This window comes from Spea bombifrons, chromosome 1, assembly GCF_027358695.1.
Source record: "Spea bombifrons isolate aSpeBom1 chromosome 1, aSpeBom1.2.pri, whole genome shotgun sequence".
NCBI lineage: Eukaryota > Metazoa > Chordata > Amphibia > Anura > Pelobatidae > Spea > Spea bombifrons.
Window position 1 is genome coordinate 108,330,658 of NC_071087.1, and position 22,478 is coordinate 108,353,135.

The 22,478-nt window shown below is 39.3% G+C and overlaps 1 protein-coding gene across 1 annotated transcript; it reads right to left on the reverse strand.

The window, feature by feature from the left end:
* Positions 1–4,238: 4,238 nt before the first annotated feature.
* LOC128497995 (myosin-7) lies at positions 4,239–21,267 on the reverse strand. Its single transcript, XM_053468265.1, has 38 exons — positions 20,964–21,267; positions 20,703–20,846; positions 20,151–20,307; positions 19,289–19,316; positions 19,087–19,197; positions 18,494–18,590; positions 18,292–18,355; positions 17,992–18,090; positions 16,864–16,967; positions 15,852–15,990; positions 15,488–15,606; positions 15,020–15,169; positions 14,401–14,571; positions 13,808–14,117; positions 13,065–13,135; positions 12,731–12,818; positions 12,480–12,597; positions 12,223–12,346; positions 12,007–12,143; positions 11,466–11,721; positions 10,624–10,866; positions 10,362–10,538; positions 10,129–10,274; positions 9,763–9,853; positions 9,168–9,557; positions 8,846–8,972; positions 8,356–8,474; positions 8,059–8,255; positions 7,749–7,932; positions 7,499–7,664; positions 7,104–7,228; positions 6,649–6,957; positions 6,196–6,399; positions 5,616–5,741; positions 5,262–5,537; positions 4,898–4,993; positions 4,644–4,778; positions 4,239–4,364 (listed from the first exon to the last, which is right to left on the reverse strand). The coding sequence occupies exons 1-38, from the start codon at positions 21,162–21,164 to the stop codon at positions 4,344–4,346; spliced, it is 5,820 nt and encodes a 1,939-aa protein (XP_053324240.1). The 5' UTR covers positions 21,165–21,267; the 3' UTR covers positions 4,239–4,343.
* Between the last annotated feature and the right edge of the window lie 1,211 nt (positions 21,268–22,478).

The following is a 22,478-nucleotide window of genomic DNA, read 5'->3' on the forward strand; positions in this document are numbered from 1 at the left end:
TCATAAACACCAGTATAATGGCGGTGTTAATATGTTGTGCGTGGAGACACTATTAAATACATACCAGTATAGATGAAAGGTGTGTATAAACATGAGACCAAACCATAAACCAATGCCTGCCAAGATAAATCGGCTTCAGGTTAAAGGTGGACTCCTCGAGGCAAAAACGGGTTAAACGCAGCATGCATAGAACAAACCCATCAAATGTTCCTCATTAGGAAAGAAAGAATCCATTTGGGGCTAAAAATCTCTCTCTGCCCCTAGTTCGTTGGAGCTGAACGTTGAGCGGGTGAGTTTGAATGGATCACTGTATTCTACAGCTCTAACAAGTAAGAATACCGCTTAAACAAACAGCAAAAATGTATTTATAAAAGATAAAAGAACGAAACACAAATTTAAAAAAGGTCAAACTTCTACATATATAAAACACATTTAAAAAGAATATTCAAATGACGCTGTTATTTGTAATGGAGTTCCACAAACATATGTCCCCATGTGTGTTTAGGAAGCAGGTTATTTGTTTGCGCTGCCTTGTGATTTTTTCCAGCTCTCTATAAATTTTTGATCACCTTTTTTAATAATACACACAGCCCGTGGATAGTAATCATATACATCAAACACACGTAATGAGACACAAGCAGCATCCAGTAACGCACGCTAACCCAACAGCAGGCGCACAGTGCCTGGAAAGGATTAACACTCCATGCCATTACATATTTAAGATCACTGGCATGCCAGCAGGCCTGCTCTCCCCCCCTCACTATCTCACAGCCGTCTGCACCATGTCTGTCATAGGGTGTAGGGTTTAAAGCAGACGTAAAGGAACATGTTGTCCCCATGGGGATCCAGACCTTCTCAGACGGAACAAGGACACGCTTTGGTAAGGAATAGAGAAGGAAAGAATCTGATGGTAAATCCCCGTTTCAAGGGGAAAGGGACACAGAGCGGACACATGTCCCACATATATGTTGTTTATATGTTTCCATTTGTTCTTTTGCAAAGACATATATTCAATGAAAGAACAAAAGGAATAGGACATTATTGGGTGGTCAATAAGTAATGAAGACAGATTACCGAGACGTGAGGTACTTAGGAGAGAGGGGAAACTGTATTTTAAATATTAGGACTTGCAACACAATATACACAAACTCAAATTGCTGGCCAAGCAGTGTGAATAACTAATTATCCCTGCAGTTGGGAGAAATTTTCTCTTAAATGTTAAATTGGAAAAAAAACCACTTGAATACAAATTCAACCTTTATGCTGGATTAGAAGGCCGACTCTTTAACGCACGTTTTTACATTGTGGTCTATAAAACTAAAATATATTTAGGTTTGGCTGAACTCTGTTGTTTTCTCTGGCTTTGACACCTTAATATATGTAAGGCAATAAGGTATTTTATTTAAACCGTCAATCTGCATCGGGCTCAGGTTAATACTACATTAGGCCTCAGGTTCATTTTTTAAGGTTCACTAGTTCATATACTATGAACGTTAGCCCCTTACTTTCACAGGTACTGACATTTTTATTATGCTTTCTGCACAAAATGTAGACAAACAAAAATGACTATATAAATATATGTTTTACCTGGAAAGTAAATAGTATACACATCATTTAAAATGTAATGTATAATGTAATGCCAAACATAAATCTGTCAAAAGGAATTGAATAGCAATCCCTTTTTTTTTCTGGTCACTGAAGGATCATGCGGTTTGAGGTATTACAGCCCTCCTCCCATAAGTGACCTCCACGGGGGTCTCGTCACTTAATCCCCATTTATACCAGTAACATGATCACAGGCGTGTCGGCTGAACATACAGTCCACCCCTTTCCCTGGACCAGTAAGTATGATGACACAGTGTAAGCATGCCGCTTCCCTTGTAATATACATATGTTTCCAGTTTGTCATTCTGCGCCCCAAATCCGCTGCTCGAAATCCACTGATCATCTCTTATTTTTTCTTTATTCCCTTGCAGCGTCCTCTTATTTTTCATCCCAGGTAGTGGATCTGCCTTTCACATCATGTATTTCAGCCTCGATCTGTCTACAACCTACTATTCTTGTTCCCAAGGTAAGTCGTGTCGACCCTATGTAACCAGGGTTGTGTAGGATATGATTTCAGAGTCTGGGTTTCTGTGAATTATTATTACTTATTTTTTTATATAGCGCCATCATATTCTGTAGCGCTGTACAATGAGAATGATGAGCAGTGATGCCTAAAATAGTGTACGTAGAAAACAGTGGGATCATGAGAGTGCCTGCAGTGTACAAACTTGCAAGCTGTACAACTGTGATTCTCTGTATTCTTTCACGTCTCTAAGGATGACTAAGAGTCATGGGGGTTATAGTTAAACATAATCTGCATAAATTCTCCATAGTCAAGAGAATGAATGGCAGAGGAACTCATTTTTGAAAACACTATGTTATTTGTAAAGCTTGGTATGATTTTACCTTCTGTGTACGTATTCTACGTTTTAATTCAGTTTCAATGTTTTTATAATCCTTATACGTTTTCGTGATTTCTGGGAAAATAAAGTAAGTGACCCCTTAACTGGAGTTTATTAGAAAAGGTGTTCTGGGCTACACTGGATTAAGCATTTTGTAAGGTCCCATCTTAAAGTAGCCATCTGGTCAAATTACTATGGGGTGTGACAAAATGCCATAAACTTATATTATATTATAAGATGCCAAGAACTACCCCTTTCTAAGACATATGCCCCTGACCACTATTTTTCCCCAGGATGGACCTGTATCCGTCCTTAGCATAAAGGTAAATTATATTTTTATATTTGTTTTAATTGAATGGAATGCCATTCACTTGGAATTTGAGAAATATTGCACATTACATATTTAAGAAAAGTGGGCAAACATGAGATGTCACTCCTTATTATAAGATTTTGCTTAAGAAATCTGTTTATCTTTATTTTTCTATTTAAGAGCAGCTGGTGCTTAAATAATTTTTATTTTTTTTACCAATTGATTAATGTGTTTAACACCTTTCGTGATGGAGGCACTTTTATACATAGCGCTCTGTGTATCTAAAAGTGTATTAAGATAGCAGAGCACTCAATGTGTTATATGTTTTCAGTAATGTGCAGCGTGAAGGAGTCTGCCCAGTAATGTAGTGTGAGCATAAATGTTTTGTGAATGAGTATAGATTAGTAGGGAGTGCTGCCAGTGAGAGTGGAGTTAAAATATCTAGACAAAATAACGCATTTTATTATAATATTAAATACTGTCTTCTTTCTGTGGTACAGTTTTTAATGAAATACTGTTGAAGACGCGTTACCACCTCTTTCCATGACATGTTATACATGCTTACATGCCATCTGCATACATAGCGTGCGACTGGGTTCAGTGCTGGACCATGCCACTTGGGATCTACTCAAGGATCTCTTTTAACCCTTTTCCAACCATGTATCAAGTATTAGATTCTTCCAACCAAGAAAAACCAATATCAACATTTTACCCTCCACCTACCACTAGCTGCATCTTTTCTTGCCATACATCAAACACATCTAAAATTAAATGTGCATAGGTACCCACTTGTGGATTTCATGTACCCTATGTTGAGAAATTCTATTCCCATTGACTGGGTTTAATCACTGGAACCATGATGACCGGTATTTTTTTTTATATTAACATTGCACAAAAGAATTAGCCACGCATGATTTCACTGTACATTCTCCTTTGCCATCCTTTAAATTTTTTATGTACTTGGGTCCTGACTGGAACAGATTAATCACACTCCATAAAGAGTTACGCAGATAACTCAAACCAGGTGCTATTGTAGATTGTAAACACGGCCCTTTTAACCTTTTGTTTCTAAAAGTCCAAATTGTTATGTGATGAACTACTTATGTCCTGTCTGCCCATGGTACAGAATATGATTGTGCTATATAAATCAAGAAACAGGCATGTGGCAATAGACCTTCATATTTCTTTATACACCCTATACCTCTTTTCTCTTGAAGCCGCTGGTTCCAATGTAAATTCCACTTGTCTCCCCTATTTCTTCAAAATGCATTATCTGCTCTGGCAGTACATTTAAAAGTGTAATTGCAAACATTGCACAGTAAAATATGTTTGCCTCCTTAATTCTACCCCACAATCTCGATCCCCAATCCAACAATGTGATGGTACAGACAATATAATACGTTGCTGATGTTTTTTGTCGTAGTGGGAATAACTTGAACATAGTGAGTGCTTTACAAAAGACAAAAAGAGGAGTTGGAATATAGTTTCAATACTTTATTATACATAGCAAACGCTTCACAGAAAGCAGGGTCTTGGACACTGCAAACTTTAGAGAAGAAGGACCTCGAGAGCAGCTGGATCTTGGATTATTCCTCATTCAGATTTTTCTGGGAAGAAAATGCAGGTGTTAGAAAGTGGGATTATCGAACGTCAAAGCAAAGATCAGTTACGAGTGTGTTATTAATACAAGTGAGATTCATTTTTCTCATCTATTCTTGCAAAAGACGCACACCAACTAGAAACACAGAAACAGAATGTGACCATTGGGCCCATCGAGTCTGCCTTAAATTTTAACTAGCCTTTGGTCTCTTCTGTAGTTTAAGATTATGTCCTCTTGTTCTAACAAGAAATAGACTTTTCTCCTGTACTCTCTTACGGTTCCTCACCTTGACTGTAAAATCCCGGCTCTTTGCTCTCAGCTTGTTGACCTGGGATTCTGCAATATCCGCCCGTTCCTCAGCCTCGTCCAGCTCATGCTGAACCTTACGGAACTTGGACAGGTTTGCATTGGCTTGTTCCTCCTGGAGAAAGAATATATGTCCGAGAATGGGGAAGTGAGATGAAAGCAGTTTTATGAAGGTAAAACAGATTACAGATTTAGTGGTGAATATTATGGAATAAAACAGGAACGGGCACTCACAGACTCTTCTGCTTGTCTCTTATATGCTTTCACTTTGAGTTGCAGTTTATCAACAAGATCCTGAAGACGTGCCAGATTCTTCCTGTCTTCGTCAGTCTGAAGAGAAAGAAACAAATGTTGGTAAGGTAAAGGTCATTTGAGTAAGTGAAGGATTTGCAAATTGAATTTATGTCAGGGTGGTCAGTATATGCCGGGTGCCCAAAACAGTGATAACCTGCAGCGGCTTATGCGGCGTAACCTAATTTAGCTAAAACATAGTACTTGCCTATTTACAAATACATTTTGTGACCTTCGGCTATATTTTTCTTAAATTTTTTTGTAATGCCCCTTTTTCTCTAAATGGCCATTGAACACTAACACATACCTGATAAGTAAGCTCCTTAATGCGTCTTTCATATTTTCTCATTCCCTTCACAGACTCTACATTGCGCTTCTGCTCAGCTTCCAGCTCGTTATCTAGTTCTCGGACACGAGCCTCCAGTTTCTGCAGCTGTTTCTTCCCTCCCTTCATGGCGATCTGTTCTGCCTCGTCCAGACGTTGCTGAAGGTCCTTTATTGTTTGCTCCATGTTCTTCTTCATCCTCTCCAGGTGAGCACTTGTGTCTTGTTCTTTCTTTAACTCCTCAGCCATCATGGCAGCCTGTGGCAGGAGAAGTGTTTAAGTAGGGACATAACAAGACTATTGGATGCACTTTGCATGGGCATTCTAGGTACATACATCAGTGATGGCCTTTTTGGCCTTCTCCTCGGCATTGCGACATTCCTGCACTGCCTCCTCCACCTCTGTCTGCAGTTGGGAAAGGTCAGACTCCATCTTCTTCTTCTGGTTTATTAGGCTGGTGTTCTGTGGGTAGCATAAGAAATAATTATAGATATGAGACGACTGGAATGAGAAACATATGATTGTAAGCTCGTTTGAGCAGGGCCCTCCTCACCTGTTGTTCTGTAAGTCATATTGTTATGTTACATACTACTTGTTATGTCCTGTCTACCCATTGTACAGCGCTACGGAATTTGATGGCGCTATATAAAACAATAAATAATAATAATAATAGCCTATGAATTGTGGGGGCACAGTTTAAATAATTGTATGAAAGATTAAGGACAATTGTGGGATCCATACAGCATTTAGAATGGATTGTGTGGACTATATATGGAGTACAAATGAAAATGATATTTTGGGAACTGATGGTCTAGGATATGTAATACATCCTTAGTGAAAGTAATCTGTGGTATGGACTAATAATGTAACTGACAGTGATTGTTAGTACAGACAGTACATACAGTTGTCACCAGACCTGGGAATGAAGGAGTTGCACTCTCTCACTGGTTTCTACTAGCTCTTGCTCTGCAAGTTTGCGCCCTCTCTCTGTCTGTTCCACCAGGGACCGCAGCTCCTCCAGCTCAGCCTGAAGTAATGTGTTCCTCCTCTCAACGATTGCTATGTTCTCTTTCAGATCCTCACTGGCTCTCACTGCATCATCAAGCTGGATCTGGGTGTCCTGGTACATTATAAATTCAGAAAGGTGGGTGGCCATATAAAAGACAGCCTTAGTCTCAGTGTTGTTGAATTTGCCTTGAGATGGATTAGCACTAGGCATCTTATCTACATCAACTCTGGGGAATAATTTCCACTACACATAAATGTCTTTGATAACAACACACATTCTTAAAATGACCCAATCAATAATGTGACACTGTATGATAGAGTAGAAACTACTGTATGTAAGGGTCCAAAACAACCAGTATACCTTCAAGTAACCTTGTATACTCTTCAGTTGTTTTTGTGCTTCCACTGCTACTCGGTTTGCCTGGCTGAGCTGGATCTCCATTTCATTTAGATCGCCCTCCATTTTCTTCTTAATTCTCATGGCCTCATTGCGGCTCCTGGTTTCAGCCTCAAGTGATGTTTGCAATGACTCAGCCACACGCTGGTGGTTTCTCTTGGCTTGTTCCATCTCTTCATCTTTCTCAGACAATTTGCGCTCAAAGTCGGCCTTCAACTGGTGCAGCTCCAGCTGGGCATGCAAGATCTTACCCTCCTCATGCTCCAGAGAAGCCTGTGGGATGTGGATGGAACAATTAGATTGATACATGTCTGAGTTGCAAGCGGGTCAGTCTTTAATGAGCATAAGTGTGATTTCTGGTAGTTTTGTGTTAAATGTGTCTCAATTATGGGTCTCTTAAGATGACTGCAGATTCTTACCTCAGCTTCCTCCAGAGCTGATTGCAATTCTATCTTCTCCTGTTCCAACTGCTTCCGGATCTTTTCTAGTTCATGGATGTTCTTCCCACTTTCCCCTAGTTGTTCTGTTAAGTCTGATATCTCCTCTAGGATGAAAAAGATAAAACCATACTAAAAACAGCTAACAGAGAATCCACCTTTAGGTACCAAGGTATTGTATCACTGGCTGATAAGTGTCTTTGTTTCTATAATCAAGAGTTTACCCGCACACAAGCCTTACTTTGCAGAAACTCAGGCAATATATGTTCTTGAGTCCATATACTGATAGTGTTGAAGTTGCATTGACGTACAAGAGCTACATGCTGTATTTCAGTGTTTCACTTTTGGATACTGGTCCTAAATAACAGTTGCCTCACCCTGCAAATTTTTGTTTTCCCTTTTGAATGTCTCAAGATGTTCCAGAGACTCTTCATATGCATTCTTCAGCTTGAAGAGCTCAGTGCTCAGAGAACGAGACTCTTTCTGAGACGACTCCAGTTCTGTCTGAGACTCCTCAAATTTCTGTTTCCACTCAGCAAGAATCTATAAAAATATATATATAATGCCTCTTAAAGAAATTTTCTACATTTGGCATTTGAGGGCATCATTTAACATTATTTTTCTCACCTTGTCAAAGTTCCTTTGCTTTTTGTCCATTAAAGCTGCTGCTGCGTTTGACCTTTCCAGGTCCACCATGAGGTCCTCAATCTCATTTTGGAGACGATGTTTAGTCTTCTCAAGGGATGAGCATTTGGCATTCACCGCTTCTACAGCCTCCTCCGCATCCTGCAGCCTCTGTGCCAGCTTCTTCCTGTCAAGTTAATGACTAATTAGTAATGCTGACATGAACACATTAAGATGAAAGAAGGATGTTTTTGCTGTAACAGTTAACATATGATTTTGAGGTAGTTTTGGTTCTCAGCCATGAGACACATACTTGGCTTCTTCTAACTCCTCAGTTCTTTGGATGGCATCGGTCTCATACTTTGTTCTCCATTGAGCTACCTCAGAGTTGGCTTTAGACAACACACGCTGCAACTCTGCTTTGGCTTCTTGCTCTTCTTCATACTGCTCCCGTAACAGGTCACAGTCATGGCGGGCAGATTGCAGAGCATGGGCCAATGCATTTTTAGCCTTATTTAATAAGGAGAACAGCAAAGAAGGTAGTTAAACTAAAAACATCAGGCGTCAGGCATTCCATGTATTTTTTAAATTAATCTTGCCATAAACACACCTTGGATTCCTCCTCAAGCTGCCTCTTCAAATCTTCCAACTGCTGGGTGTATGTCTGTTTGCCACGGGTTAGCTGTGATACTAGTGACTCCTTCTCGTCCAGACGGCGCGATAGCTCCCCTGTGGCCGAATTTATTCACAACTTAGATAAGATGTTCTTTCGTGAAAACTCACCTTTTTACTGTAGCTCATGATCTCTGAAAACATAATGACACTACAGGCATTTAAAAACCACTTGGCCCATCTAGTCTGCAGATTTTGTCTGACAGGTTAGGCATACTGCTATCTTCAATCTGCTTAAATTCTCTCACTGTGCTAGCTTCTACTACTTCTGTTGAGTGGTTGTCTTACTTATCAACCCTTATATACATACAGAGAGAAAGAGATTACATATTCCCCAAATCCTTTATAATAAGAGTCACAGTTTCATTTTTCATCTGAGGTCCTGCCACACAATACAGCAAGTTTGGGGCTCCATGAACCCACAGTACCATTCTCAGTCTGAAGCTTGGCACGCTGTGTGGACAGCTCATTTACACCTCTCTGTGTCTCCTCTGACTTTGAACGATGCTCATTGACCTGGTCCTCTAACGTGCGGCATAACTTCTCAAGATTAGCCTATAGGAACCAAGGAAATGTCACTATGAAAGGGGAGCAAGAGAAGCTCTGATAAAAATATAGCAGAGTTAGTGGACATTTATATGTTTTTTTATGACTATGGATGAAGAGCATGCTCATGTTTTGGTGTGCCTGTACACTAGGCCGCAATTTAGATGAATTCTAGTCATTGCAAATCATCAGACACATATTTACCTTAGCTTTCACCACCTGCTCCATGCTTGATGCCACATCATCTAGCTCTAGTTTGAGTTCACTCTTCTCTTTCTCCAGCTTCTGCTTGACTCTCTGCAGATTGTCTATCTGTTCACTTAGCTCTGCCACAGAATCTGCATGCTTCTTCCGAAGTGTGGCAGCTGTGGCTTCTGAATGCAAAGTGGATTCCTCCAAATCCCTCCTGAGTTTTAGGAACTCAGCCTCTCTCTTTTTGTTGAGCTCCATCTGCACAGAGGTGGCTCCTCCAGCCTCCTCTAGACGCTCACTGATCTCCTCCAATTCTCGTGACAGGTCTGAGCGAAGCTTCTCAACTTTGGCTCGAGCGGTTCTTTCAGCTTCCAGCTCTTCCTCTAGTTCCTCAATACGAGCCTTTGTTGAACAGAACATAAGGAATGTTTAATGGACATAAGCAGGGAGAAATATGAGTAGGAATACCTGTTACATATAGCTAGGTATTCCTAGATATAAATATAACTTCCATACACTATTAAATTACCAACATTCTGCACTGACATGCTGTATATTTACTTTTTATGAAAAGCTCTAAACTTTGTTAAAGCAAATTCAGAGCTACCTGTAACTCCTTCATCTTCTTCTGGAGCTGAGCACCCACATTCTGCTCATCCTCTATTCTCGCATTTAGCTGATTCATCTCAAAGTCTTTCCTAGATAAAAGTGAAAAAGAATGAAAAAAAAAAAGAAAATAGTGCAAAAAATAGTTTATAGATGCAACTTTAATTATGTGGTGACTCCCTTGTCATAATTGCTGTCTAAATTGTATAAATGTAAGAAGTAACAATGCAAAACCTTCTGGATCTGTATCTACTTAGCTGTCTGCTCTGCAACTTTAGTTTATATGTGGTAGTTTACAAAGCAGTGGTAACTAAATTTCCTCTGACTTTGCTTTATGTAAGTTGTTCTCCCTTTTGTTGTCACCCACTTTTTTAGCTTCTCATCCAGTTGTTGCTTGTCATTTTCCAGGTCCATAAGACTTTCTTGAGTCAGTTTTAAGTCTCCTTCCAACTTTCTTTTCACTCGTTCTAGATCCATCCTTACTTTTTTTTCCTGCTCCAGTGATCCTTCTAGCTGCACAAGTCAATTAATTGTTACTTCAATAGAAAAAGTGCTTTCTATAACAAACTGCTTGACTTATCAAAAACAAATGTTACTTACATCATCTACTTGCTGCTCCAGCTTGGCTTTGGCTTTAGTCAACACATTGACCTTGTCCTCTTCTGCCTGGAGGTCATCCAGTGTCTGCTGGTGTGCCTCTTGGAGAGCCTTCTTCTCTTTGGTTAGCTTTACAATAATTTCATCCAGGCCAGACATCTCTTCTGTTAGGTTTTTGACCTGTAAATGTGAATAAACCCCATAACAAAAAAAGAAGGGATAGAAAACTATGATTTTAACCAAAATCATAAATGTCGTGATCTACCTTATTCTCTGTGGCATGCTTCTCTTTCTCGACTTTAGCCAGAGTTAGCTCCAGGTCATCTATATCTTTCTTAAGCTCGGAGCACTCGTCCTCCAGCTTCCTCTTCTTGGCCGTGAGCTCTGCATTCATCTCTTCTTCATCCTCAAGCCTTTCGGTCTGTTCCTTTAGCTTGGCCTCCAGTTGGATTTTGTTCTTGATCAACTGCTCACATCGCTCCTCTGCATCATTCAGATTGTCTTGTTCCTTGAAGGAGCACATGTAGTTTGTTCAATAAAAGTTTTTGTAAAATATGCAGAAGTAGCCATGGTTATATTGGCCAATAAACAGACATAGAATGGGAAAGCGGGTATACTGACAAAAGATAGCAATTGGAACACCATCACTAATATGATATTATATATGTCAAGAAGAAAAAAGGGAAGATAAGAAAGAGTAAAAAAAACGGGAAGTTTTTTGAAATGCACCAGGGACAGTTTTTTGGGGGAGAGGTTAAACCCTTAGCTTTATGAATAAATATTACTGTTTGATTCTGCTTTTTAAACTGTATTTTTGGAGTGGTGTGGTGAGCTTCTTGTGTATATTTTGTATGTTTTAGCATTTATTTTAAATGCGCCATGTCAGCATTATAGTTTATTCTATTATTAAACAAAAATGGTTACGTAAATAAGTAAGTTTTGATTAATTAGAATACTTGGTTGTGGAGATATTGTTTTATGAAGTATCAATCCTCTGAATTTCAGAAGGCACAACACTTTATATAAAGTTAGTTGTGTTTTGTACTTGTGTATTGAGGGGTTTGTGTGGGATCTTACAGGATCTATTCAGCCAAGCTGACCACTCACTGCCTGTACTTGCAGCATCAAGTCATTCTTTTCCTGCAGTAGAGAAACCATTTTCTCCTCAAGCTCTTTACGTCGGGCCTCTGACTTCTCCAGAGCTTCCTTTAACTTTTGGAACTCCTCTTTCATTGTTTGCATTTCCTTTTCAGTCTCTGCGCTCTTTAATAAGGGCTTGATCTTGAAGTAAAGCTTCATCCAGGGCCAATTTTTGACACCCATGAAAGCTCGAATGTTCCACTGGATCACCAGGAGGGCATCTCTGGTCAGTTTGAAACATAATTTTACAAAGGCTTGTATTAGGAGTTTGCATCAATTGTCCTATATTACTGTGTTTAGTTTGATATAAATGTATAATGTTTATATAAATAAATTAAGCAATGATATAGGAATGCATCAACATGTTTAATACATGGAGTGTATCTACACTTAATTCTCAATTAAAGTCTCAATTAATGTATGTGCGTCAGAAGGTCAATATGCGTAGGCAAACATAAACTATACTCTTCTGAATCCAGACAGTGATATTTTCAGAGGAAACCATTACCTGCGTTCCACAATTTTCTTGAATTCTATTCTGGAGAGGACACCTCTAGACTGTGCCTGAATTCGTGTTATGATCCTGGACAGTCGTTCATCTCGCATCTCCTCCAACTGGCCGAGCAAACCAGCTTTAAAAAATACCTATAGGGTTTCAATAGTTTGTGTCAGTAACGGACTACGAGTAGGGTACCCCTATTGTTTCCTGTGGTGGTTCCTATACCTTTGTGTGTCCAAACTTGTATTGGGTATGGTCTATCTCCAGTGATGTCAAGAGCTTCTCTGCTCCTTTCCTGCTGTCTATAAACTGTCCCTCTGGGATGGCTGCAGGGTTCAGTATTTTGTACCTGAGCACCAAAATTCAGGGCAGCTATTTTCACATATTGGTCATTGTAACATTCATTTTTTGTGTTTTATGTTTCTATTAGTAGGCTGTTTGCTATGTGAGCGGCCAATTTAGCATAAATGTCAAAAACCAACCGTTGTTTAAAGTCTCCATAAAGGATGCGGTTGGGGAATCCCTTCCTGCAGATTCTGATACCTTCTAAGACACCATTACAACGTAGCTGATGCATCACCATACGATTGTCCATCACACCTGTAGCAAGATTGGGGTAAGTGAACATTATTGCTATTATTAATACAATTTGTGAGGCAAAAACATTTATATATTTGTGTGTGCATTTGGTCACGGACCCACAGAAAGACTGATAAGCATGTGGAACACTCACCAGGAGATTTAGACTCATTTGGGATGATACAGCGTACAAAGTGAGGATGAGTGGATCGAAGGTTTGTCATCAGTTTGTTCAAGTTCTCCTGGATGGGATGGAGAAGTGTGAGCTCAGATAGAGATATCAATAACTGAATAGAGTGTGGGGGTAGTTTAGTCAAATTAGATGGTTAGAACAATAAGGTCAATTCACTTGGATTTGCACTAAAGTCACTGCTGTCCGGGGTGACCCAACTCTAGTTAAAGGCATAGTTTCTTAACTCTGTATAAGATATATAATAAGAAGGTTTTACAAGTGGAAATTAAATATGAAACATTTAGGCATGACTGACCCGATGCAGAGCTGACACTGTCTGGAATGAGGAACCTTTTTTCTTACTGCCTTTACCCTTTCCAGCTTGATCTGAGTGGAGAGAAAATGATTAAGGATAAGTTATGGTTAAACAAGACCAAGGTATAGGGATAAAAAGAGATGAAAAATTTTTGGATGCTGCCATACTGTAGCCCTGACCTCTACAATATACTTCCGTGGCCGCGGTCCTCTCTGCTGAGCACTGGAATATGACATCATATCCCAGTGCCCTGCCTCAGAAGGACATACGGCAAAGGGTAAAGAGACTATGGAGGCTGTTCCGGAATGGAGAGTCAGAATGAGAAAAAAAAGAAGTGCATGCCACAGGTTGTGAAAGAATACTGTAAATATCAGTAACCCTAAGTTATGTTATGCCTGTATCTGTGTTATGACTTATTCTTATTCAGCTAAGAAATTATAGGCAGGTTTGAAGACACTTTGAAAATAATTAGCTCAATGTTAGTAAGTATCATTGTATCAGAGTTAGGTTTTCTACGTTTAAACAATAAATATTAGCAAAAGGACAGCATTAACATTACATTACATCTTTATATAAACAGGATTAATTCAGCATATTACACCTTGATGATCACTGGCATGTCTGAATAAAGTGGGAAAATACAAAATTATGAGGTAAAGATGAATAATATAAGCCAGGGTTCCATCGAAATACAAAAATCACGCACAGCCATCTCCTTTTGATTAGTCAGATATAGGTCTTACCTGCATCTGAACCTGCATAGTTAGCAAAAAGATGTGCCAGCAGCTTGAGTGAAGACTTCTGGTAGAGTCCTACCACGGTCTCATTCAAGGGGTCTTTGTTCTTCACTAACCAGCCAGTGATGTTATAGTCCACAGTGCCGGCATAGTGCACCAGGGCAAAGTGAGCTTCAGGCTTCCCCTTGATGTTCCTGGGCTTCTGGAAATTATTGGATTTTCCCAGATGGTTATCATACAGTTTAGCTTTAAAGGTCATGTCGGTGGCCTTAGGGAACATGCACTCTTCTTCCAAGATGGACATGATGCCCATGGGCTGTGGAAAGAAAGAGTTGGAGGACTTTCAAAATGACATTGAGGAGCTTGACAAGAAGAAGAAAGTTCATCAGGACTGTAATTCTTAACTATAAAAAGCTGACTCTAGGAGAACGATAAGGATGGGAGTAGGTTGGGAAAAAGCAATTATTTGAAACATGGGTTAAAGCCTGAAATGACAAAAAAAAAATAAAGAGAAGCAAATTGAATATTCTAGAGAAAATGATGGTATGACCTGAAATTGTCACACAAAGTATGTATTTGATCTGCTGGGCATATCTCACCTTTTCAATGAGGTCTATGCAGGCCTGGAGATCCATGCCAAAGTCTATAAATTCCCACTCAATTCCTTCCTTCTTGTACTCTTCCTGCTCCAGCACAAACATGTGGTGGTTGAAGAACTGCTGCAGCTTCTCATTAGTGAAGTTAATGCAGAGCTGTTCAAAGCTGTTGAACTGCAGGGGCAAAACCATGATTGAAGTGTGTAACTGGTACAATAATACATGTGGAAATGACAGCAAATGGAACTACAGGTCAGATTAAGAGAGGGAAGTTATATAATGAAAAAAAAATTAAAATTATGCATGAAATTAATGGAAAACCTTGTAAAGCTTGGGAGGCAAAGTAATCTGGAAAACGTAAACTGGAGAGAGTCTGATATGGCTCCTCCACCCACATCTTATTAACAACAACGTATGGAGTGCCTACATTATTACCCATGCAAACAAACTTCTTAACATTCTTAACTTTCTCACTTAATGTCCATATACAAGATCTTTCATCCCCCTACCTGCTTACACCCATCCTTTTTTTATTTTTCATTTAACCCCCCCATCCCCTACATAAACCCAATGTGAACATTAAATTTGCTTCCACTTTTTCTCATCTTCCCTTTTTACATACATCAAAGATCTCAAATCCTGCAATATCCAGCACTCCTATGAAGTATTGCCTGGGCTGCTTGGTCTCCAGTGTGCTGTTAATTCTGACCACCATCCACAGGAACATCTTCTCGTACACTGACTTGGCCAGAGCACCGGTGGAGTTGTACACCTAAAGGGAAGAACAAATTGGTAGAGGCAGGTACTGTTTGTCACCCTGTACCTTAGTATCTGTTAGTATCTACTAATCTATAGCCAGGTTGGGAAATTTGGCTAATGTTAAAATTATTTGTAAAATTCAGTTTTGTCTTCATGTAATTTTGTAAGCTAAGTAGCAATATTTAACTTATTCAACACCCTTTTTATAATATTTATTGGATTGCGTTTTGGTTTGGATTAGTAATTTTTAGGAATTTGATAATATCTTACAATGCATTGTACACATGTTACATGTCTGTAGTGAGTTTAAGTTCACTGTTCATAAACTGACCTGCTGGACATTCTGTCCCTTGGTGACATACTCATTTCCCACCTTGACACGCGGGTGGCATAAACCCTTGAGAAGGTCGGCAGAATTTAGGCCCATTAAGTATGCAGCTTTATCAGCCTCTGAAACAACACACAATGTACATCCCTGAAATATATTGTCTTAAACATACAGTGCTCACATTGTTCCATGATTATGCAGAGTAACTCGGGTGTGATGCAATCAGCAGAACATTCCATTGATTATCATGGTGATTGCCCATACTTAGGATTCAGAAAACAATGCCCAATGTACGTAATGTATGACCCTCGCTGTCTTGCCCCCATACAATCAGTGGCTATTTCACACAGCTGCTGTCCCAGCTCACCCTCGGTGCCATCCGGCTCTGCCTGCTCCTCACGCTGTTTTTGCTTGAACTTCATGTTCCCAAAATGCATAATGGCTCCAGTCAGCTTATAGATTGAATTCTTCTCATCTTGAGAAAAACCCAAGACATCAAAAGCATTCTACAGAGAAAGACACAATGCAGTACATTTACATGTTGCAATGCACAGCGAAGAAACACGTAGAGGCATGCAATATCCATCATTTGTCTTGATGATGTCCAACTCTTGCACACTACTAAGAATCCAACATACAAAGTGGGATGAATTTTCTCTAATTTTTCCCATTGTCTGCTTATAGTGAAATCAGGAGCTTAGCATGTGTGCTGTAATACTCGTTTTAAGCTATAGGGGACTTAATTCTCCTGTATACACGTTAGTATACGTACCACTGGCTGTCACAAAAGCGATTGGAACACCCATTGATTTTAAGGGGTGTTCTAGAGTATGTTGTCAGAAAAATTTAATCTGTCAGTGTATATGGAGAAAAAAACATGCTAAATGGACAATATTTATTAAAAAAATAATGTTAGGACTAGAATGCATTTAAATGTTCATTCCTGTGCTGTATTCACATCACATATGAGCCTGGCCAATATTGTCCTTGGTGAAAATGCATACGTTTTTATCACTCTGCCAATAGCCTGTGTCCCTTCCAAGAACATTGTGGATTCATGTACCGCATATGATATAATAACTCAGTATATAGGGAATTATGCCACAGATTGATTGGGAACAATGCATTGGTGTACACAATTAACAGACACGCAAACCAATGCAAACAGTTTTACTTTTAGGGGTAAGACTCTTTGTGATTGACCCCAATGAAATTAAAAGCAAGCCACCAAGGACAGCAACAGAGTACGACCTTTCTTCGGGGTGTCATTGGATGACAATGTCTCTATTGGGCTTGTCATTAACCTAAAATCAGTGCAAGAGCAAGAAAACAGAATCTTATGTATTCTGCAATATTTTAATATGCATGTTTGTACTCACATCAGTAGCCAACAGTTCTTCTGCATCATCAATGGAGGCTACGGTTGTTTCCCCTTGAGAGATGTACGCATAATCGTATGGATTGTTTGTGACCAGCATCATATCTGTTGAGTGAAGTGGGAAAAATCACCACGCAACCTGTATAGGTGACTAAAATATAATCCTCCAAAAATATATATATAAAGAACAAAATAAAGTATACCAGTTTATAGTAATATCATATTGATTAGTTTATACTAGGCTCTAGATCTCCTGTTTGTCCTCTACACATGTGGCAGACTGCATTATATTGACTATAACTTGGATTGGGTGAGAGCTGATCCTTCAAAGATGCTTATATTTTGCACACATTGTATTTATATGGAGATTACATAATTCTAATGTTTTATTTCTGACTAGCTGGTGAACTTTGATTCTGTAGAGTAATGATGGTAAATGTTTTTGGGTCTGAGTGACCAATTATTTGCATGAAACAAAGGTGCAGACGTCAAAGTGCTGACACTGCATGTTGGTGCCTACCCACACAGCTTGGCAGATACAGTTTATATTGGAAGCCATATATATATACACCGTATATATATACAGAAAATATACGGGTATAAATATGATTCTGTTGGGGGATAAATGTATCAATTTGAAGAATAATCTGCAATATGTTTAACCCTTGTTTTGTCATAAGAAAACTGCAGTGGCAGTATCACATGGTCTCCATCTCACAAGCCACCAAACACCTTGCACCCATCCTTTTTAATATATATATAATATACATACACATATAAATGCAAACACTTTGCACCCATACTGTTTAATCTAAATGTATTTACATATAAAATTAAACAGCCAGTCGGCAACCTGGCCTTGTGCCACAATAGAGGGCTTAGCATGCCAGTTGTGGCACACATGCCATAAGTTCAACATCACTGCTCTAGAGTATTGATTATAGGAACTGTTATAGAGATGAATTCTGTCTATTACACTTGATTACTTTGTCTTAGATATTGCTATTGGGCTAGTATACAGTAGGTCTTCTTGTTTGTTTGTTTTGTATACCTCTAGAGTCCTCCATTACTTCTCACGGAGGTCCAGGCACAACATTAATTAGCAGTGAAAGATGTTTATTAAACTTACCCAGAAGTTCTGGTTTTTTATTAGATAAGATCTGGTAAAAGATGTGATAATCCCGCTCTGATTTCAACTGAAAGATACAGCGAGATTTCTCCAGGAGGTCTGAGAAGGGGAGATATTAAACAAAGGTTAAACGTTGTAAAAGGAGAAGAGAAATGGTATAATGTAATGAAAAGAAGGGAATGGGAAAAGATGGTAGAAGTAAGATGAAATGAAGGTGTTATGGACTGGTTCTAAGAAACTAGATGTTTTGGGATGATGAAATCAGTGGAAGTGGAGGGGCAGCAAAAGTATGTTCCTCACAGGTCTCTATGTCAGCAGATGCTAACTTCCCAGAGGCACCAAAGTGGATACGAATGAACTTCCCCTGGTGTATGAGGGAAAATGATGAACAGAAAGAAAAGAAACAGAGAGTAAGTCATTATCTAAAGAACACGTGTATTTGTTCAGAAGCTAAGGGGAGAGCATGGTCAGAATGTCCACAGTGGTTCAAGAGAGTACTTACAAATCTGGAGGAGTTGTCATTTCGAAGTGTCTTAGCATTTCCAAAGGCCTCAAGAGCAGGGTTTGCCTGGATGATTTGATCCTCCAGTGTCCCCTGAGAAAAGACAACCATATGTGTGTGATCCCCAAATTTACGTCTGTGACACATGACCAAGATTGCAGGGTACTCTTGGTTTTTATCAAATCTGGGACTGGTTTCAATGAAGGTCTCGTATGCTTATGTTATAAAATTAAACTTCGGATAATCATTATGTGAGCACCTTTCAGAAGCTTAGGCTCGGGGTCCAGACTCCAGATGCAGCAGAATCTAAAGGTTTTCATTCAATGGTGGTGTACAAGACCCCTTGAGGGCAGCGTCCTGCCAGCAAGCCTCCGGTTGAACAATAGTTTAAAGGGCTTAATGAGCTGCCCATATGTCTACTAAATGAATAGATGACGTGACATTTCAGCTATTTCCATTTTAGCCCCCCAGCTCCCGAGGCCTCTGGCAGGAGTTGAGAACAATACAGCACCAATGTAAGTAATGCAAATTTAATTCCGAGAGGGATGATTCTAACAGTAGATTACAGTAATTCATTTTGTCACTACTGTCTGACCTTGCCTGTTGGACCCGTGTCCTTTTTGCGATCTCCGATGGCAGCAATGACCGCAAAGTACTGGATGACACGTTTGGTGTTCACAGTCTTTCCGGCACCAGATTCTCCACTGCAGACAGTCAGATGTCAGAATTTAGAGTTCCAGGTACATACAGCGAGAAAGAAGATATACAGTAACAAAACAACCACAGGTTACTTACGTGATAAGGATAGACTGATTTTCCCGATCTGGAAAAAAAGAAGAAAACAGGAGGTGTTATTTAACTGCGAGCTTAGTTTCATAGTTTGTACATCACTGGAAATGTAAATCCATGCATCATTAAAAGTACATTCTTTGTGTAGGCTACTTTTTAGCTATGTAATAAGAATTACTCTGTGTGTTACAGACCATCACTTTAATGATACAATGGGTGTTACCTAAGGTTACTAAACGCTTTAATGACACTTAAAATGTTTTGTTTAGTGGCCCTTTGTGAGTACTTATAACGCATGAAAGAGTAACAAAGAACTAACTTTCTCCCGGAGTTATAGGGCTATAGATAGTGTTTCACTGCTGGTGATTTTTGTGAATGGCAGTTACCAGGATTAGAATGATTTGGTAGCGGATCAAAGCACCGGGCTCTTGTTTAGATTCTTTAAAAGATCGCATTTTGTGAGAATGTGAGGAAAGGCTTAGCATTGTTAATGAGCGTGCTATAGCGTTCTCAACACTGTTTGCACCTTCTTATGTTTTAATATGTAAATATTGTAACTGCTGACCTTGCATTTTAGCATTTTAGTATCAACAGGTTCTTATAACCAAAGGCAATATGTAATAAGTAACCATTATGTTGGCATTACTTCAGCTACACGGTAACTCCATGAGAGGGGGAAACAGTATATTTGTGTAATGTCCACATTGTAACAGGCCTACAATCAGATTTTTTAGACTGTTATTTCAGTTGCAGTTTATGTGTTGTGTGTTGCATGCAGTTGTTGTACTATGATGGATATTATGAATAGGAAGCAGATAGGAGGGACATGCAGATTGTAGAAATGGGACAGATAGATATAATCCCAGACCTGTTAGCATGTACTGATAAGCATTATCAGAGATGGAGAAGATATGAGGTGGAGCTTCACTCCTCTTCTTTCCACGGTAAGCAGACACAACCTCTGCATTGTACACAGGCAGCCACTTGTAGGGATTCACTGTCACGCAGAAGAGACCTGAGTATGTCTAGGCAAAGAGAGAGAACATACAGGTCATACAGAACTATATCTAACAGATTTATTGAGAGAACACACAAAATATAAGGGGGTAAAGGATGAACATGCTGTTGCTAGTGCCACCCCAGTGATTTCCCAACCCGTCCTACCTACTGTTATGTATATTGCGTTCCACTTTAAAGGCAACGTTTAAAATTCTGTTAAGTTTGTTACATCCTTCTGGAAATGTGGCTTCCAGAACCATATATAGAATGCAAATGGACCATCTAATTAGAATGTGACCATTGTGCTATTCTGTAGTTGTTGCTGGTATATTTCTTGACAAGGGATGGCGTGGTTGAGTTTACGTCATTGTGTTGAGAGGTCATTTGGGAAACATATTATGTCTCAGGGAAGGAGTCTCACATAGATCATCCAAGCTGCGTAGCGCTCTTTGAGGTTGTACAGCACAGCTGGCTCATTTAAGAAGGTAAGCATCGCCATGTCTTCAATTTTATCAAACTTTGGTGGGTTCTGCTGCATCAAGAGGCTGTCCTTCACAGTTACTGTCTGAAATACAAGCACACAGACACACAAGTCTGAAAAGGCTGAGAGAGAATGGATTGTGGTTACGATAATCAGTCTAGAAAGAAATGATTATTATATATACATTATATACGTACACACCTTGCCATTCGCAGTCTCTGCTGTAATTTTATCTCCTTCTCGAGTAACCAGTTTGGCTTTAATGTATTCTTCTTTATCGTCAGGTACAAAGATGTCCTTCTTCATGTCAAACGGCCGTGTCTGTGCTTCTAGCCGCTCTTTGTCTGACTTTCTCAGATATGGAGCAGCCATACCAAATTCTGACATTGCAGCATCACCCATGTCTGTACCTATTGGGGAATGTTAGAACACGTTAGAATAAATCATTTCATTTTTTTTGTCTTTTAAAATATATTGTAGGGTCCCACAATTCAGTAGGTATAAATAAGTTGTTTCTTCAAGGAAATTATGGCAGTAACTGATGTCTGCTAGAGTTTAAAGGAGGGCTTAATTAATTTATTAAAATGACTGAACAGTTCACACTTTAGGCAGATTTGTCACATTTCCTCAAATTCTACAGTTCTTTACACCAAACAAACCTGGTTAACAATTCCTGATGTTTGTCTGGTAGCCCTGTTACAACGGTGCGTCTATCCCACACTCATTGTGAGGAAGAATGTATTAATGCTCCGATGATATGTATGAGACTAGAATCCTAGCCACAGATTAGAGGATTTATTCTAGTATACTGCAGGGTGTCGCGTACAATCTTAACTACTCCATGCAAGGAGTAGTACACTATTCTACAGAAAGTGACCAGGTATTAGGTATACTTCATTCATTTCTTGGCTCATTTCTTCCCTCCCAATTTGCTTATGTTTTAATGAATTACAAACTAAAAGCAGAGTTTTAATACTTAGTTTTCCTTTGGCGTTGTCCTCTGAAATTATGTATTGGAAAGCAAAACCCTCTGTAAATAAGATCCAAAGAGGTCTTTTTTTAATAAAAACCAAAGAAGGTCTGGTTCCTCTCTCATCAAACCTAGCTTGAGTATCAAATGGTGTATATTTTTGGTGTTTATTCACTAAAGGTGGAGATTTCAGGTGAATTTGTAGGAGAATTTCAAGCTCAACTCACTGATTACGAAGGCCAATCCTAGTGATCTTTACCTGCAAGAAGAAGTGAGTTGGCCCCTGCATAATGCACAATTATATCAGTGACATGTATTGAGTTACCCTAATTATTTACTAATTATTATAAAGGGCCGGCCCATCTTGACCTTGGAGGACAAGCTCGCCGGGAAAGCCTTTCATTATGCATGGTGACATTAGTGAATTACACACATTTTAAATGTGACATACCACACACAGACACACACTAACACATTATTGTCTGATACTGCTGGAACCCGGACCTGAAATATGTACAAAGACATATACAATGGTACAGACATCGTAGAACAGAGTTCTCACCTGGATGCAGTCGGTTAGTGGCTACAGATTCCGGAGACAGCTCTGTGTACACCTCGTTCTCTTTTCTGTGTACAAAACACACGCACATATATATACACGCACCTGTCATATCCCACCATCCAGATATGGATCATTGTTTCAGAGCCACACCCCGATAAAAAGAAATAAAACCACAAAGAACAAT

Excerpts from the sequence above, each read along its gene's own strand:
- LOC128497995 (XM_053468265.1), bottom strand. The coding sequence starts at position 21,164 with ATGGGTGATGCTGCAATGTCAGAATTTGGTATGGCTGCTCCATATCTG. Across the intron at positions 9,558-9,762 it reads AGAAGATGAAGGAGTTACAG|GCTCGTATTGAGGAACTAGA; the intron begins GTAGCTCTGAAT and ends TGTTCAACAAAG. Across the intron at positions 8,256-8,355 it reads AGCTTGAGGAGGAATCCAAG|GCTAAAAATGCATTGGCCCA; the intron begins GTGTGTTTATGG and ends TTATTAAATAAG.